Source organism: Brienomyrus brachyistius, chromosome 16 (assembly GCF_023856365.1).
Source record: "Brienomyrus brachyistius isolate T26 chromosome 16, BBRACH_0.4, whole genome shotgun sequence".
Taxonomy (NCBI): domain Eukaryota; kingdom Metazoa; phylum Chordata; class Actinopteri; order Osteoglossiformes; family Mormyridae; genus Brienomyrus; species Brienomyrus brachyistius.
Window position 1 is genome coordinate 8,192,892 of NC_064548.1, and position 18,640 is coordinate 8,211,531.

At 47.5% G+C, this 18,640-nt stretch overlaps 1 protein-coding gene across 1 annotated transcript; it reads right to left on the minus strand.

The window, feature by feature from the left end:
• Positions 1-571: 571 nt before the first annotated feature.
• Positions 572-17,784, minus strand: itgb5 (integrin, beta 5). Its single transcript, XM_048978210.1, has 15 exons — positions 17,243-17,784; positions 16,797-16,882; positions 16,387-16,594; positions 15,943-16,192; positions 15,508-15,676; positions 14,926-15,087; positions 13,567-13,662; positions 13,381-13,470; positions 13,168-13,302; positions 10,144-10,573; positions 4,029-4,251; positions 3,581-3,678; positions 1,759-1,878; positions 1,317-1,483; positions 572-1,137 (listed from the first exon to the last, which is right to left on the minus strand). Exons 1-15 carry the CDS (start codon positions 17,319-17,321, stop codon positions 1,087-1,089), a joined length of 2,364 nt encoding a protein of 787 aa, XP_048834167.1. The 5' UTR covers positions 17,322-17,784; the 3' UTR covers positions 572-1,086.
• Positions 17,785-18,640: the final 856 nt, after the last annotated feature.

Here is an 18,640-nt window from a genome sequence, read left to right on the forward strand (position 1 = left end):
GAATTGAGCGGTTCATGATGGCTTCCTGAGCACCACTGTGAGGAAGAGCCGTTTGACACGGCAGCTGTGAAACATTAGCTTTCTCAATACAGCTTTACAATCCATGGCAGTAACCATGGAGGTAATTTCAAGTTCATTCAGGAGTAACAGGTACCCTAGTATTTTTCGTTTTTTTAAAGCAAACTCGTTCTTTTTACTCATTCTTTGGTATCAATCTCAAGAGTCTGTTAGCAGGATTTGGTCAAAATGGGACATTTAGAATGGATCCTTCTCTAACCTCAAATGTAGCCTGCATTTGGGGTTCATCGATGCTCACAGTTCAGCCTGGTGTTCCGAGTTCGCAGCTCTCCATGTGTACATTTAATTATGACATTCAAATGGATTTAAAGTACAGAGCATAAGAAGCAGTGAAGTGTGCAGTAATTAGAGAAGAGTAATATCTGACGAGCAGAAAGTAGCTGCCCAATGTGCTGCGTTTCTTTTTCGGAAACGTCAGCAGCACCACTGGTCTCCAGACGTAGCAGCCATGTCAGATAGTGCATCCAAACACTAAAACCAGCTGCACAAAACAAAGAACTATGAATCTTTATTGCTTTGTTAGTGCCACAATGATGATGTGACGTCACGAAGTTACTCTGCCCCCTCTATGAACTTGATGCACATGTTATAAATGCCTTCTGTTAAGCAAGTATGTTTGCAAGTAAACACTTTCTCTTGCAAAGTGAAAAAGAAACAAAACTGACACCTTACAGTCTGTACAATGCAAAATTAAGACGAAAGTATAAAAAAAGGCAAGTGTTTTTAGAACTGGAAAAAAATACACTCTGCCATTTCCAGGTTGCTCATGTCCAGTTCCTCCATCAGATTGTGCTTCATGTAGCTCCTTCACAGGAAATGCTTGAGAAATTTTCTGCACTCTAATATCCAGTATGGTGTTCATGGTTCGGTTACCCTAAGGACATGTTCTGTGGGGGGGGGGGGTTGCCCTCCAGGCAACACCCTCATCTCATCATCTGCAGAAGGCTCCTGCAGGACCCTGCTGGTTGGGGGGATCTTTCCAGGTCGCACTGTGCTTGGTTAGTAATCCTAGGATAATGGTCGTCTCTCCTTGGGCTGCTTGTACAGGGGGTTGGAGGCCTGGACGGGATGGAGGAGGGGCCTCAGTGCACATAACAAGAAGGACCTTATACTGGCTTAGTCTTGGTTTCAAAGCCAACACATTAATTTTGTTTCAGAAGCAATGTGTTTAAATAAGCACAGTTCAATGACCACTTAGAAAATCTCTCCCCTCCAAGCCCCAATGAGCCCTGCCTCACCATCTCGTAACGAGCCCTCGATCTCGCGTTCTGGAAGCGGGAAAACTCGTGGCGGTCGTGGATGGTGACGACCAGCTTCCAGATGGCCAGCAGAACCACGCCCACCAGCAGGATGCTGCCCACCACGGCCAGCAGCACGGTCAAAGCGTCTGGTGCTGAGCCACACTCTGTGAAGGGACAGGGGGCGCCAGAGAGCCCACATACCACTCAGAACATGTGTGGCCAATGAGGTCTCACTATAGGCTAAAAGCAGCGGAGGTTAGAGGGATACACTGAAAGAGAACAGCACAACGCCTTAACTGGGAAAATAAATAAATGGTACATATTTGTTTATTGAGCAATCTGTATGAAATCATTGGCCTTCCAGGACTAGTACTGGACAAGTGTTGCACTTCCCAATATGAGAATGATGGTAGCAGAAAGCCAGACGGCGCTGACTGACCAGGCTCCCGCAGGGTGGTGAGGATCGACCGGCCGCTGGCGTGCTCAGAGTACGTGAACTTCATGACGCAGTCGCTCTCCGTCTTATACAGGCAGAGCACGGCGCCAGGCTCGTCCGTCTCTGCAGAGGGAGGGTGACGTCAATTCAGACGGGGACAGAAAAAGTAGCGGTTCTGCCTCTCTGACAGGCATATAAAGGAGGACTAACAGAAGGCAGCATGCAGACACACTCACAGCCAGACAGGCAACCCAGCAGCCCGGCAGACAGGACTGCTTTGGAACATACTGTGAAGCTAGTTCTCAAAAATCAACAAAAAGGGAACCCAAGTGTCCTGTTTGCTTTAATTCTGTGTCTTTTCAGAAACCTGGAATGCCCTGAGGATTGAGGAGCTGGCCTCCAAGCATAATGCTTCCGGAATGTGCATGTGGAGTCCATTAGAGAAGTCATATCTGAAGCAGCCTGTGTGTTACACACTCTCTCAGCTTCTTGCGGCGCTGGACGCACGCCGGCCACTACATCTTCCGATCCCTGGCAGCTTGGTATGTTTGGGAACGATGAGATTAAAAGAATCCCATGAATTGCTGTCAAATTCCTGTGCAAATGTCAACAACGGCCTCGTTGCCTCCGAGCTGAAATGTGTTTGAGATCGTAAAGAAACAACGTGGGAGCTATCAAAACATTCAGTCACGGAAGTCGATCGTTAGACACGGAAAGTAAGACAACTCCGAGAGCTAAATGCGATGAAAATGAGAACGGCAGCGAGCAAGACTCAGCCAGACTCAGCTACATCACGCACATCCAAGTCAGGAAAAATGTACTTTCTGTGGCACTTGTGACTTTTACTGTTAACTTATCTGACAAGCGCTTTGGGTAAGAGCAGGAGCCAAGTTAGTTAACGCTCATGAAAAATCACTTGTCTGGGGGAAGCTTTGGGTCAGGCTTGGGTGACTAGACAGCGAGCGCTCGCGCTAAGCCCCAGCACATGCCAGCAAATTCCTCACCAGCAGCTTCATAATAATGTGCTTAAATTACACCAGTATGACTGGAACACGAGGGGCAGGATGCAACTCTCACACAAGCCACGGAAAAGGCGGAGGAACACCGCAGACGCTGCTCAGCCTCTCGGCCTTTTTAAAATGCATTTTACTTTTCCCGTCTGGGTTTTCTTCACACTGCTAGATCTGTGTGTAATAGGTCAACAAAACAGCTTTTATTGCTTTTACACAACGGCGCTACCATAACCAGCTTAGGCAGGCCTGTGCTTTATGTTCCTCCATAACCTCTGGCAGCACAGGCCCCCATCAACCGTAAAGCGATTACCAACCCCCACTTATAAGGGGGCCGCCCTAATGTTTCATACCGTGGCCTGTGAGAATCACTGCTGTCACCAATCCTGTACACACAAATACCACCACTCCACTGTAATTCAAATGAGTTGATGAACACTCCCCCGTGAGAAGCTTTCAGTTCAAAATTTGCACTACCACTGTTAAAACAACGCATCTATACAATAAATAATTGAAAGCTTTTTTTGTTATACAAAACCCAGCTGACAACCAAGTTAGGCTACTTTTAATATACTGAATACTACTAAATCTACTCTATGTTTATGCATTTCCCTGTTGTAACATTGCAATCAATGTTTTCTCTTACGTGTCAGTATTTTATGAACATTTGGAGACATTAACATCCAAACTCATTTTGCTTTCATCCTACAATAAAGATCTTAAGTCACCCTCCTTTTGTAAAGTATATATGTGCGTCATCTTCTGTAGCAGCCGTCGAGAACCACCTCCAACCAAAAGGGTCACAGGATACCCACGCAGCGTTTCCACGGCGTTGATCTCATCCTTGCAAAGCCGCTGGCAGGTTTGGTTGTCTAGTTTCCCAGAGTTGAAGAGTCTGCATTCAATGCACTCCCTGCAACATAAACTCAGGGGTCTTAATTTGATCCCATCATCCTCACAATGATGTGCCCCCCCTCACCATGAGTGAAACCAGGCCAACACACTGACGAGCAAGATGTCACCCAGATTTTGAATTTGGGCAAAAACACAAAATGTATTTCAAGCACAGATTGCAATCTAATTGCAACGAAAATGGGTCGTATTTCAAAGGGCGATTACGCCGTAGAGAAAAAGGGTTGCAATGGATACTCTTTCTGTCATTGATCAGAGGGTAAACGGTGGTGTTAGGGTCTAGGGAATGTTACTCTACTTGCAGAGCCCTTTGTGACCTTCAGCATTGTCAGAGGCTCCCACCCCCCATACCTCTTGGTGCTACAGGCATCAGGGCAGGTGGGACATTTCTCGCAGGTGTCCCCGAAAGCCCCGGGCTCGCTGCACTGACAGCGCCCACACACGCAGCTGCCCCTGCCGCTGCACATGCGCCCATCCTCCGCCAGGCAGGTCACCGTCGCCGTCGAGCAGTTGCAGTTGTCGCCCACGTAGCCTGGGTGACAGTGGCACTCGCCGCAGTGGCACTCCCCGTGACCTGGGGGGGGCAAGGGGGTTGGGAAGGAGACGCAGACACACCGGTGAATGCCAGTCGGCACGGAGAAGTGTGGGCTCCTCTCTGAGTGCCATGCTTCATGATGAACCTCGCCCACTTAGCCTGGCATGTGCCTGGCCAGGCTCCCTGTTCCTCCTGATGACAGCAGTCTAAGAGCCGACTCTCCTGAAGCCTTCAGTACATACACACATGCGCAAACTATTTACTCAGGTGATCATTCTTTTGCTCCTTCTTTCAGTGGTGTTTCACCTAATAAGCAGCTTAAATCAAGTCCTGTGAGACAAACCGGTTAGTGTTAGGAGTTAAGGGTTCTACAAGGCTGACCTCACGTCCATGCGGACTAAGTTTCAGAGAAATCTGTGCCAAAATAAGGTTTATATGAAATAATAAAAGAAATCTTATACCATTCCATAGTTGGAAATGGATTAAATTAAGTTCTTTCATGAAATCTACAGTGATTAAAAGGTCAATGGTCAACCTATGGCAATAGAGATGAGACAAGGTGCTGTGCTGGAGAGGAAAACCCGTGTTACGGTTCTGCCCTCGGTGTCCATGTGGCTGGGTGCGGTACTGCATCCAGCCGGCGCCCTAGGGATTCCTGCGAGACACTCGGCAGCCTCTTCTGCTTCATCAGCAACCTGATCAATGCTCCAAATTCAATTTAACTTTCATATACCATCTTTCACAAGTGTCACTCTAAGATGCTTGACGAGTGTGTGGCAATCCATTAGTGTTATTTATATAAAATGGAGAACGAAAACAGTGAAAAGGGGAAGAGAGAAAGAATGAAAGGCAGAAGAAAACGGGGATGAGGAACCAAGAACTCCCAAGAAGGGAGAAACCCCCCCAGGCATGCCAGCATTATAGAAAGCAGAGAAAATGAAGGTGCTTTAATAAAAGCAGGGTGGAAAGTGTGACCATAGTGAGTACATCCCAAGTAAGAGTTCCTAAGCAGGTCTGTGAAAAATGAAGTACCTCAGCTGGTTTGGCACTTTAGGTACTGGTACTCGAGCGGAAGTCAATGGAAAAGGGAACGTACTGAAAGTACCACATCAAAGGTACAGTACTTAGTGCAGTGGAAAAGCATCCTTAGATCAAATACTGCACAAATCCAGTTTACAAATAGCGCTGGTCAATCTGTCCAGGAGCGAGCCTTATACCCTCAGATAAACTTCCAAGAGTCAATCTTACACATTCAAATAAACTTTCAGGGAACTCGTTTGTAATGAGGTACAAAACAGGACATGATTCATGCTGGCAAAAGGAAGCAAGTTGAGAATAAAAAAAAAAAAGAGCAGGAGGAAGCGTCGCCTAAGCAGGCCAGTCAGGCTTCCCGTCCACTGTAAAGTCCACTGTAAAGTCCACTGTAGTGCCCACTGATTGCATAACCATTGTCACAGATGTGCTGTGGAGGCTTAAAAAAATCCCTTTAACTGGAATTATATACTTCAGTAAAAAGATTCAAAACACTCAAATCAGCTCTCGGATTAAAATGCAACAGACAAGAATTGCTGACTTAAGTTAATGGCAGATAAGCCAAACAGAACGCTTTCACAAAACGGCTTAAATTTCTTTTTAAAAAAACTCCAATGTTTCCTATGCAAGTTATTTCTGGAGGCAGGCCTAACCACAACCATCGCAGACATTTCCTCCGAGGTTCATATACGCGGTCCTCATCCACCCTTGCAATTTTACATCCTTCTCATGAGAAGGAAGCTTCACGTATTAGTTATGTCACCAAACTACTGTTTAGTCTGAGGGGTGCGATAGTCATCTTTCTTCAGATTCAAGCAAAGCCCTGACCTGGTCAGATGTGCTTGAGATGGAGCACAGATTGCGTTTCTGAAAGTATGATAAACGGCACACTCGATGAGGAGCACCAGGGAGAGATCACACTCTTCAAGTCAAAGATATATGACACTTTTTCAGGTGTTTTAAGCCAAAATAAACTGCTGGGTAGAAGGGAATGCCGACGTTTGCCGCACAGGGGCTGAGACTGATTCAATCAGCCATTGCTACCCACGGGGCTCGTCTGCTTGCCGAGGACCTAATCAAGCATATCCTGTAAGGGAAGCAATAGACAGACATTAGCCACAACCTGGCTGACATGCCCATCCTGCCCTCCATGATCACAGTGCTGAACCACATCCCACGTGGGGACTGTACTTCTGGCCGGCCAGGATATCCAGCATGAAGGGAGCATGTCACTGGGTCAGAAGCTAGGGGCCGGGGGGGGGCACAGCTGGGCCAGAGAGAGTCGCTGTTTACACAGGGACTGTGAAGGAGAGGCTTCCCCAGACTCATACAGCCTAACAGGAGAGGAGAGCCTTAGATCAGAGAGGCTATTCTGATCATAAAAACACGATTTATAGGAGACTGGGGACAAAACATGGCTGAAAACACAGAGGAGCCTTACAGTCAGGAATATTCTTTGGGTTTCGAAGGACCCCTTTAGATAATGTCTGAAATGGGGGGTGAAAAAAGTCACTGGCTACAGCTGAAAACTAGCCAACAGCAAGTGATGCTCCGTCAGGATATAAGATGCCTCTGGCAAATATAGGCTGGGCTTTTTATTATTATTTATTTTTACCATTTAATGGTACTCAAGCACTGTTTTTCAGCATATAGGCAAGCACATGGCTTTAAAGGACTGCCAGTTTAATTACACGCTTTAAGTAGCACAGGCCTTACAGGCAAAACGTACACAAAACAATAATGGGTTGGGGGAAATTCACGGCAGTCATTAAACGGCGTTTGCACAACCGCCCGATATCTGACAGTAAGCTCTTGATGAGAGAGACAGAGAGAGAGAGACAGAGAGAGAGAGAGAGAGACAGAGAGAGAGAGAGAGAGAGAGAGAGAGATCTGCCCTGGGTGTATAAACACAAAGCAGTAAAGAATGTCCTCTAGAGGACTGTGTACCTTCAGCTGGAATGTGTGTATTGCTGGGAAGCTCAGCTTTGACGGCCTGCATCTCAGTGAGGACATCCAGAACGCACACATTCACAACAGCTGGAGAACCGTACAGCCAGGTTCTGCTTAAAGCCAGATGGTGCTAGCACGTCTACCATTCCGAATGTCACTGACAAAGCATATTAAACAGAGGCACAAAAAAATGCGCGTTAAAACTGCACTGCGCAACACTACCAGCTTCAGGCACCATATGGAACTGCAAGGGGGGGCAGAGGAATTCAGAGCCTTGTTCTGCAGAACTTATGGTGCCATGGTCTCATTTCTGCACAGGGAGTGAAACAGCACCACACGCTGGTGTCCTCCAGCAAGCCCTGCATTTCTGAGTCCTGCTGCCAAATGCCGTAAGTCAACAGGCTTCTCTGACTGGGGCTCTGCTGTTCGCTGTCAGGCCCTTCAGCCAATCCCAATGCGATGCTACGGCTCGCACACTGGATACGAGCTCCAAACGCACTGTGTTTACAACATGGCCATGGCATCAGTGTCCCCCAGTATGGTAGCGCCTGCCCCCCCCCCCCCCTCCAATCCTGACTCGCATGAATCACTACGAAGGCAGAGTCAGCGATGCACCCGGAGCCTTTAATGACACTGCTGCTGAAGAATGACGCTTCAGCATAAACAGAGTCACACCCAGCTGCGTCACCCACAAGCCTACACCCATCCAGCGGCCACAGGGGCTTAACCACTAAAATGCAGGTTCTGCTGTTTACCCATAAGCATCTCCTGGACGTACAAACCCATCTACCCCCATGTACCCCCCCTACACAAAGAAAATAGCTATGTTCTCAGAATCAAGCAGAGGTACCATATAGCTGGTGTCTCTTAAAGAAAAACCAGTAGATTTTGTCTTGTCCAACATTTATAAAGATACTCCTACAGGTACCAAGCTGCTAAACCCTCTGGTTCCCTCAAGTGTAGCTCAACACGCAATGAGGAGGTTTACATCAGAAATCATCCAGAAATAGAGCACTAGGTCATCCTGTTCTGTTAATAGAACACCGTTAATGTAAATACCCTGCTCCAGACATCAGCTCATCTGCAGTCCAGGCAGGGCGGGACAGGGCCGCCTTGTCCAAAAAGCCACGTTAAAGGATTAGTCACCGGTCAGGCAGCTACCATAAATGATTGGGGGGAGGGGGGGGGGGGGTATATGCCAGAAGGGGCAGGGCGGAGATCAAAAGGTCAGAGATTAAAGGCACATCAGGCAGCTGCAGCTGTGTGAGCAGGTTAAACAAAGGAAGCATTTCGCTCAGACGGCTGTGTGCTTCCCTTTCCTGTATAAAAACGCTGATTTTAGCAGAGCGCTAAACCAGCAAAAACCCACCCTCCACCAGGAGGCACCTCCACACAGATGCGGCTCGAAGTCCCACGTGACTGCATATGGTGTTTTTTAAATTCTGAATTACACCAATAACAGCAATGAGCGCCCGCAGCCTGCACATCCGCAAGCAATGAGCGCCCGCAGCCTGCACATCCGCAAGCAATGAGCGCCCGCAGCCTGCACATCCGCAAGCAATGAGCGCCCGCAGCCTGCACATCCGCAAGCAATGAGCGCCCGCAGCCTGCACATCCGCAAGCAATGAGCGCCCGCAGCCTGCACATCCGCAAGCAATGAGCGCCCGCAGCCTGCACATCCGCAGCAATGAGCGCCCGCAGCCTGCACATCCGCAGCAATGAGCGCCCGCAGCCTGCACATCCGCAAGCAATGAGCGCCCGCAGCCTGCACATCCGCAAGCAATGAGCGCCCGCAGCCTGCACATCCGCAAGCAATGAGCGCCCGCAGCCTGCACATCCGCAGCAATGAGCGCCCGCAGCCTGCACATCAGCAGCAATGAGCGCCCGCAGCCTGCACATCAGCAGCAATGAGCGCCCGCAGCCAGCACATCCGCAGCAATGAGCGCCCGCAGCCAGCACATCCGCAAGCATCAATCAGTGTGCGAGTGACCTGCTGAAGCCCTGATCTACAGTGAAGATGAAGAGCAGGCTGACATACCTCCACAAGCGAGACTGACCACAAGACCAGAGCGACTCTCAATAGGATGACCCTTTACTGAAAAAAGTGACTTTTTGAAGAGAGGTGTGACAGCACAAAACAGGAAAGAGCCCATCAGTGTCGGGGTCCTGCTGTAAACGAGCCAAATGCTCATTCATAAACAGTTAACAGACCAAACACAACACTGACATTCTGAATGAGTTCTATGCAACCACAAAGGCATTAGCACATTTTAGCTTTAGTGACACCAGTTTGCACCTTAGGTAAGCAGTATTACTCAGAACCACACAAAATGATCAGACCTGCATACAGTTTGCCTGGTAAATGCTCGCGAAGAGATACTGAGGGATGACTTCCAGTCTTTTTTGACTAGACTGCCCATTAACATTCAGCAGCAGATCATGAATGATATGGGGGGGCGGGGGACACATAAATCCTGACACAATGTGTCACGGATGGGAGGAACTGCTATTATGCACAGAGCTCAACAACACACCTGCAGAGATCAGCACACGCCCCATAAGAATGTGCAACCACAGCACAACCTGCACAGCCACCTATTATATGGGCTGGGCTGCGGTGTCCAAAAAACCAGAGAAATGACTGTTCAGCTTCTTCAGGGAAACCAAAAGCTATAAAACAGACATCTGAAGCTAGAGAGGGAGACACACTCATGATGCAACAAATCAGTGTTTAATGCAGGATAAACCGGGGGCGCAAAGCCAGGCCTGTAACTCATCCCACTGTATATCACGTGAGACCAGCTAACTACCGCCACTCAGGTCTTCATTCTAACAGGGGACTCAGAAGAAGGGGGCCGATTCTCATAAAAGCAAACACAGGGAGATGGTATAACAAACCCGGAGCTCAATGAGTAAGGCCATATAAGCAGCGGCGGGTGCGAGCCCCACCTGAGCAGAGCACGCCCTTGTGGCGCGCGCAGGAAAAGTCGTCGCACTCGCAGTAGGCGCCGTAGATCCTGCCGAACTCGGATTCGTAGCAGAGGCACTGGTCGCAGCTGCAGTCGCCCCGGCCGCTGCACAGCTGCTTGCCGTCGGCCTCGCGGCACAGCGCTATCTGCTGGGCGCTGGTCTCGCCGTCGCGGCACTCGCAGCGCCGGCCCAGATAGCCCGGCTCACATTGGCAAACGCCGCAAGTGTAGGTGCCCGCCGACGCGCAGCGGCTGCTGTTGGGCTGCGTCAGCTGCGTGCAGGCGCAGTCACAGCTGTAGGATGCGGACACTTCCAGACGGTCCTTAAAGCCAACGGGCCGGATGGTGAAGCTGTGCTGGGTGCCGGGGGCGGGGCAGCTGCGGGCTTCCACACTCACGTTGAAGGAGACCTGGGGAGCATTAATACATCACTTTGGGCATCCAGGGGAGGGTCCAATCATCTCACCATTTAAACCAGCCCAAACCCTGACCTAAACACATTCTGCTCTACCTGGTTCTACATGACTGCATTGTTACCCCTTGGATTAATGGAGATTTATGTTTATGAAGATGACAAAGTACAGATATATGCAGCCTTCTGAGTACAAACCAGATGACAGTCCTGCTTGCTGATGCTCGCATTTAAGAAGCTGGTGCAGTGACACACTGTCTGGGAACTGAATAACCATCCCAAAACCATGAGCAAGAAATGTGCAGTGTGCACGAGGGCCCTGCAATGGCCACCTGTTTAACAAATGCATTTAGAGTCTCAAAACCATCTACTAGGCAAAATCAGAGCCCTTTTAAATGGCTGATCTTCAGAAGAAGCAGAGAGAGGTGGTCTGCTATCAGGCACACAGAGAGACAAGCTAACCACGCTAACCTTCAGGCACAAAGCAAAATGGCCTCCCCTCCCTTACGGAACAGCTGTCACATGATCACCCAGCAGGCATACTGTGCAGCAATCTGTCACTTGGCTTTGACTAGACACTTGCAGTCTTGTGAGCTGTAAACAAGACGCCCACTGCTGTCATTCATCCTGTCGTTCCCCAGTACTGCACACAGGCCTCTTCATGCTGCCTGGCAGAGTAGAACAGATCATGGGAGCAAAGTCCTTGCTACTCCCATTTTCAAAGCCCGCGACCTTGGATCGAGGAGGAGAAGGAGCCCAGCACTATGCACACAAACGCTAAGACCCTGACTCATAGCTTCTTCCAGTAAAACATTAAAAGCTGCTTTCAGTTTACACATTCAAATATTTCATTAGAAGTTGATATGTACAGTATGTACATATAAAATATCATTCATACATTATGGAAAAAACATAAAAATCTCTTGCACATTATGCTACTTGTCTACCACCTTCAGATAAAGTGGCTTTCCTATTCTTGCTCCAGACAGAGTATGTATCACCGCTCGCCATCCAAAACAGCGCCCAAATCCACAAGCATGACATCATGGGCAGCCATTGTGTCCCTACCCACCCCACAGCATGTACACACAAAGGACACCACGCAACAAAAGGAGCAGCTCACAGGCAATTCCTACAGGACACTAAGCAGCCAATTCACAGGCCCAGAAGCTGAGCCTCAGCTATTCACAGCGGGCATGACGGTACCGTGCGGCTCCCCAAAACGGCAGAGTTTCAGCAGCCATGCAGGAGAGAGAAGGCCGGTGTCCTGATGGATGAAGCAGGGATACGCAGCTGGCAGTAAGGAGCTTAGAACACAGGGAAAGGTCACGCGGGTTGAGTGCGAGGGTCAGTCAGGGCGATGCAGAAATGCGCCAGTTTGGCATGCATGGATCCGGCAGCCAAGCCTCAGCGCTCATCACAAACGGCTGCTTGTACTCAGGTGCATTAGGATTCAGAGAACAGATACACCCCCCCCCCCACCACCACCAATCACCATGCTCGCCAAGTCCCAGAAAGCACCACTGAGCGTCTACTTTGAAAGGGGAGGCTGGCACACCATGGGAACCATACAGCCATAAAACGACCCCTCCCCCATCCAGACAGCCAGCTAATGATGGACTGGAACGACCCCAACATACAACTGCAAAGGCTGCTGCGCCTGCAAAGCGTCTCACACAGAGCGGCCCCACAATCCTCCATCACGGTTCCTCCAAGACGCTGAGTAAAATGCAAATAAAAATCAGAATACAATGATTTTCAAATCATATAAATCCATATCCAACGGAAATAGGTACAACATATCAAATGTTGAGAACTGAGAAATGTTATTGTTTTATGACAAATGCATGGTCAATTTGAATTTGATGTCATCAACACGTTTCAGAAACCTGGGACAGGGCAACAAACAGAAAGACTAGAAAAGTTGTGCAACACTTAAAAAACAAAACACCTGGTTGAATATCTCAACTAATTAGGCTTTTATCAACCTTTTAGGAAATGGGGTTGTACAATAACTCACACGATTCATAAAACTCCTGCCACACGAATGCAATAAGAGAGAGAGAAAAGACACAAGCATTGAAACTGAAGTGATGATGTGAACGATAATTTCCCCAGGCGGCGTCTGCTGCCAAGATCTCCATGAGTGCCACGTGCATTTATTTAGAGGTCAAACAGTTTGTTTGTGTCTGCTGGTACAGACCTTAGTGAGCACAGTGACCTGCTGAAGACCACAGCTTCTCCCCAGGAGGGGCTTCTGCTTTCTCAGACATCCCAAAAAATCCTCGATTCACTCAGCACACAGCTCTGCTTACTACTGATTTTTAACCAAAGTGAAGAAATACCTCCTGCTTAGAGGAACATGAACCCTGGCTGATAAGAGAAGTTCTAAGTACGTCACCCATACGCCGGTGGCCTTGTTACTAGCCATACAGGGGAGACCTCCTAAGGCTTCCTCTTGCAAGAAGTAAAATAAAAGTATAGATGCAGTGATTTCAAAATTGAACAAGATGCCGTAGAGGATATGTCTCAGACCCAGATCTGTCAGCAGAACCTCCACACGTGTGTAGTTGTTAGGGCGGCCCTGCTCACCGTCTCTCCGATCTTAAGGTCGACACACCTCTGCAGGCCGATGCTGGGCTGCCCATCTTGGCACCTGGCTGTAAATGTTAGGCTGACGTCCTCAGGATGGTCCCACACGGTCAGCTCCACTTTGGACCGGATGTTCTGTGGAAGGGGACAGAGCCACATGACAGTAAGCTAAGGGTTCATGTGAAAGAGGTCACTTTGACGCGAGACACTTACGTTGTACGCACTGACGATCAGCTGAATGATGTTCTTGGAGTCCTGGTCGAGAATCTCCACAGTCGTTCCAGGTATTAGCTTAGTAAAGTTCTTGGAAAAAAAAGATTTAAAACACACTTCAGCATGAAACAATTCCCTTGCAAATATATATGAGAAACCAGCCGGGGCACTTAGAGCTTAAAATACCTTGTAGATCATATAGAGGTTTTTGGTGACAGCAAAGATTAGATAGATGTTGTTCTCCGCCAGCTTTTCCCCCAGAAGAGCCAGAGAAGGATAATCCTGCAGGTGACAACAATGACAGACCAGCAGAAAATCAGATCTGGTCCGACTCTGCACAGTCCCACCATCTAAAAACGGCAAAGACCAAAACTACTTTTTTTGGGAGAACAGAAAAGGAACATCCCTCGTGACACTGAACTGAAAGCAGCTCAGCTTTTTATGCTTTTGAGATGGTTGTGGTGGGCAGCAGGAAAAGGACACAACCAGGACCCAGACGGGACCCAAGGCCAAACACAAGAGGCTTAACCTGAATTCCGCCAGAACATGCATTAAATGAACTTATCAGAAAACCAAATACAAATGTTTACCCATGCACGTTTGGCCGCCATTGATGATAGATGACAACAAACACAATCCTAATGGTCTTTAGACAATGATACTTAAAAAGGTAAATTTCATATAATAAAATTCCGCATTTTCTGGTAGTAGCCACGGAAAAAGGGTGCAGCACACAACGTCAGTTCAGCCAGAGGAGGACATGCGCTACATTTTAAGTCTGAGCTGAAAGCATAAATCCACCCACACTGTTACTCTGCAAACTGGTGCTTTGCTACCATCAGCTAATTATCATTCAGGACCGCAGTGCCAAGTCAAGCTCTTTTTTGTAACAATCCCGAAAGTACTATGTGACAGAATGTTCAAGGCTTGCCAAGTCGAAACCAGCCGCAAGAAGCCGGGACGAGTGCTTTTCCATTTCAGATGTCCTCTCCAAAACAAGGAACAGCAAAGCAAATCACAGCAGCCAATTCAACATGGTGGCAAGAAAGTGCGACTATAGAAAAGAAAAAGAAAAAAAAACTTCCTATTTGGGGTTATACTACGGTGACAAAAGCATCTGTTAGGATGACAGTCTAACGTGCAAGACTGGATAACATCCATAAACAACGTAAAGTAAAATCTGAAACTACTTTTGAGTAGCAATACGCACTCATAAAGATGTTTACTGCTTTTACTGTGTGGTTTTTTTTGTTTTGACCGTTTCCAAGTTCATCTCAAGGATACAAAACACAGCACACAAATGATGTGAATCCTCTGAGACTTCAAAAACAAGCCACAAGTGTGCGATGGTTTAAAAGTCAGATGTTCGTCGCCTGATCCAGAAACTTCTTACAGATTCTAGAGGTACCCAAGTAGAGTACTGAGGCACTGAGATGCTGTCTAATTGAGGAGACGCACATATTTCTACCACCATTTATTATTGGGAACAGTCTTGAATTGCTGCTAAGTTTTACTCTGTGCCATAGCACATGCACAGTGTCTTACCATCTTGGTGGAGGCGCTGTACTCGTTGTCCTCGTTCAGGTGACATTGGCCGTCATGGGGCTGCACCAGGCCGCCCAGTTTCCCGTCCAGTGCCAAGTGAGGGATGTCATCTGTAGTAAAGACCAGCAGGTGATAGGCCTCCTTCCGCCAGCCGATCCTTTCCTGTAAGAGATGCGACTCCAGGTTCGGTCTCAAACGTCTATCTGTATCCAAGATTACAGGGAGAGGTAACTCATGAGCTTGTGTTTTTGTGAGTTACTCACTATACATCCATCCTGCAACCCTTTTTCCAGGTCAGGGTCACAGCTGGCAGCTGCCCACTGAGCCCCTATTGATGGTGACTAGCTCACACAAATCGATGTATATGTAGCTCCTACTGAATAGCTTCAAAGAAATCCTTTATCAGTGAATGGCACCCTGATGCTCAGTTATGGACAAAAACAATATAGGCTCTATTCCTCTAGTGTCAGTCTCATATATCCACAGAAATATTATGAGGAAAATGTGTTCTTCTACCAACATTGCTATTGTCAGTGTAACTCAGGAAGTGACATTCAGAAGCCATGAAGAATGAGGATTGACCTTGCAGACCGAGGCCTGCAGGATTGCGTCAAAGGCGCCCTCAGGCGCATCACGATTGCGGGACACCATCTGTTTCTGCACTTCCTCATTAAATCTGTCCACCTTGTCCGTCAGTGAGAGAAGGTGCCGGAAACCAAAGGAAGGGACACAGTTGGGGAATCGCTTATAGCTGGACAAAGAAAGAGAAAACAGAATCAACTCCGTACCGGAGCTGTTATGGGTAGGAAACATGGTGACACTAGGTCAGGTCAGACGCCAAGCGGGTGCCAACCTTACATACATTGAAATGCAAGGACAAGGTGAAAATGTTCATTCCAGATATGCGACTGTGGGTATAAGCAACAGCCCTAGAAGGTTACGCAGAATTACTGACGTGCCAGTAAAGACAAAGGCCTTTTGTTAATGAGTCCGTTTCCACAGCTGCATGGCACTTACCCATTGCAAGGGTTGTCCTGATACTTCGGCGCCGTGTAGGAGAAGGGCGAGATGTTCTTGTCCACAAAGGAACCGAAGCCAAGACGGAAGTTGCTGGTGATCTTCTTCATCTCTTCGGCCAGCTTCGTTCCCAGGTTGCGGATAGTATCCAGGTCATCCTTCATGGACAGCGAGAGGTCCATCAGGTAATAGAGATCCACGGGGTAATCTTCCACCTGACGTACCTGTACTTCGAATGATGCCTGCTGACCTGTTCGTCAAGAAGGACCGGATAGTGTCTGCTGAAATCATTTTCTCGTTTCAAACCCAATGCAGACTGAAGATTAGTTTGCAGCGCTACTCCAAGTCATTTTTATAACATGTTATTTCACCAACCATCCATGTAGACAACAGTCATATTCTTCTTGCGATACAAAATAGTTATTCGAACGACAGACTGCTTACCAGGCCTGAGATTCAGAGAGATCTTCTGGGGCATTATCTGAATGACATCGTACTCTGCGGATTCAGAGCCTTTAGGACTCAGAGGCTTGTTACTCAGTATGGATGTACTGCTGCTGGGATTCTCAATGTAACGGGCTCCACAACCCCTCCTCTCCAGATTATGTCTCAGGTCACACCTTGATGTGATGGTCTTCACCTTCCCAAATTCCTAGGTTGAGAAACACCATCTTCTAAAACAGTGGGCTACGGCTGGACCCACGCATGAGCAGAGGGTAGGGGAAGTTCATTTTCATAAGGTCCACATGCTATTTCAGGTCAAGAAATCTGTCAGTGTTAACCAACACGCACAAAACACTTCCGTTGCAACATTTATGTTAACAGAGGGTAGATTTGCGGGGACGTGCACCCACCTCCTGAGTGCACCAGGCGCAACTGGGGTGGATGAGAAGACACTCTTCACAGGAAGTGGCCCTTCCGCCCATACAAACATTAAGCCCTAATAATAAACACTAATGTTATCTACTTCATACCACTCCTCATTGTTTTTCATTCCTTTAAATATATCGTTGCGGCTATATCTACTACTGCAGACACAATACTGCATTTATACCGATACTGGTAGTAAACAATTCGCCACGTTTGCAAGGTTTGATACAAGTAGCCTAAACGTCATTTCTGTCGTATGAAATCAGAATAGAGCTAATTCCCATTTAGTTAAAAGGTTGATGTTTATGCTCTAAAACAGGATAAACACATCAACAAAGCCGTGACTGTGCCGGTAGGGTAACTAAACGATCAGCACTCTTAGGACACAGTGAATATTAAAGCTGAATATAGTGGCTGTAACTATTCTTACCTTTGACGTTGCAAATAAACACTTGTAAGAGCAGGCAGTATAGTGCCTTGCACTGTGCAAAGCGAACTATTTCCCACATGATTCCTGTTAAAAACACCCTTTGTCGTGCAGTCTGTAAAAGTTTTGGGAGATCAGAAGAGCCGGGCTCGTAGCGATTTGGCAGCCAAACATTTAAAGGCACTTCGCAAACAAACACTGAAAAACAACCGCACAATACGCGGCCAGTGCAGCTAAAACATACTTTGACGATCGTGAAATAATACAATGCAGCTAAAGCATACTTTGACGATCGTGGAGTATCCTACTAAGACATATTCTGCTTTATACTCCGTTTTAGTCCCCCGCGGCGATCATTAATAAAAAACCGGGTCGCTCTTTCCGTATGCACTGAATCCCATGTTGTTTTATCCTTATTTATGACTTTTCACGCTTTGCGAGTCGTTTGTTTCCGCTTATCCTCGACCCGGAGCTGTCCCCTCCGCCATCCCAAGCAAACTTCCAGCGCCCTGCCGCTCCTGTCTCTCCGCCCATCAGCCCAAACTGGGCGTCGTTTAACTCTTACCTAGACCGCCTTCCAAAGCGCCGTGAAAGAGCGTCACTGATTTATAACTCATTTACCTAGTCATGTAGTGTGCGCTTGATGATAGCCGTTATTGCTAAAAGATCGGTTTGAAAGTAGTACAAGATTTCCCATGAAATAATTTCGGGACGTTTTTGAACCAGGATGGAGTGGATTGATGAAGGATACGTCTTTGATAGAAAATAAAAAATAAAAGCTAAATTACTTAAGACTTAAGCTCCTGGAAACTAATTGGTACTTCAATACTGTATCCTAAATAATAAAAAACATTAATAGTGATATTGCAGATTGTACTTGTGTAGATCTAGATGTATAACAATCCTATAGGCGACACAGGCAGCTCACTAGGGCGCCAACTTCTGCGAGAGCACTGCATATTTCACTTTGCCTTGGACGAGGGGTTCTACATCGTCTAAGACCGGTAGTGTTTATTAATAATGCCGACATTGCTTTGAAATTAAGTTAGATGGGCAGTAAGCGAGATAATGGATGTTGGGTTGCGATGGCTAGCTACACCAACAGGGGGCGATCGGCACCCCGCACGCTAACTATGGACCATGGTGTCTTCGCTGTTGGTCGTAAGGGGCGAAAACAAGGCAGTGCTAACGACCCGTAAATACCCCCAACCAAGGGAGGAGCAGACGACATCCGCGAGACCTAAAGCTCATGATAGGAAGAAGGTTTTCCTGCATCTCCAGCTCCAGAGCCTTATTGCTGCAACAGTCACTTTCACTTCTTTTTTTAAGTTTACGTAACTGGTGATAATAAATCACTGTATTGGGTAGGCCAAGACAAAAGCTACATAGCCATTTTGTAGT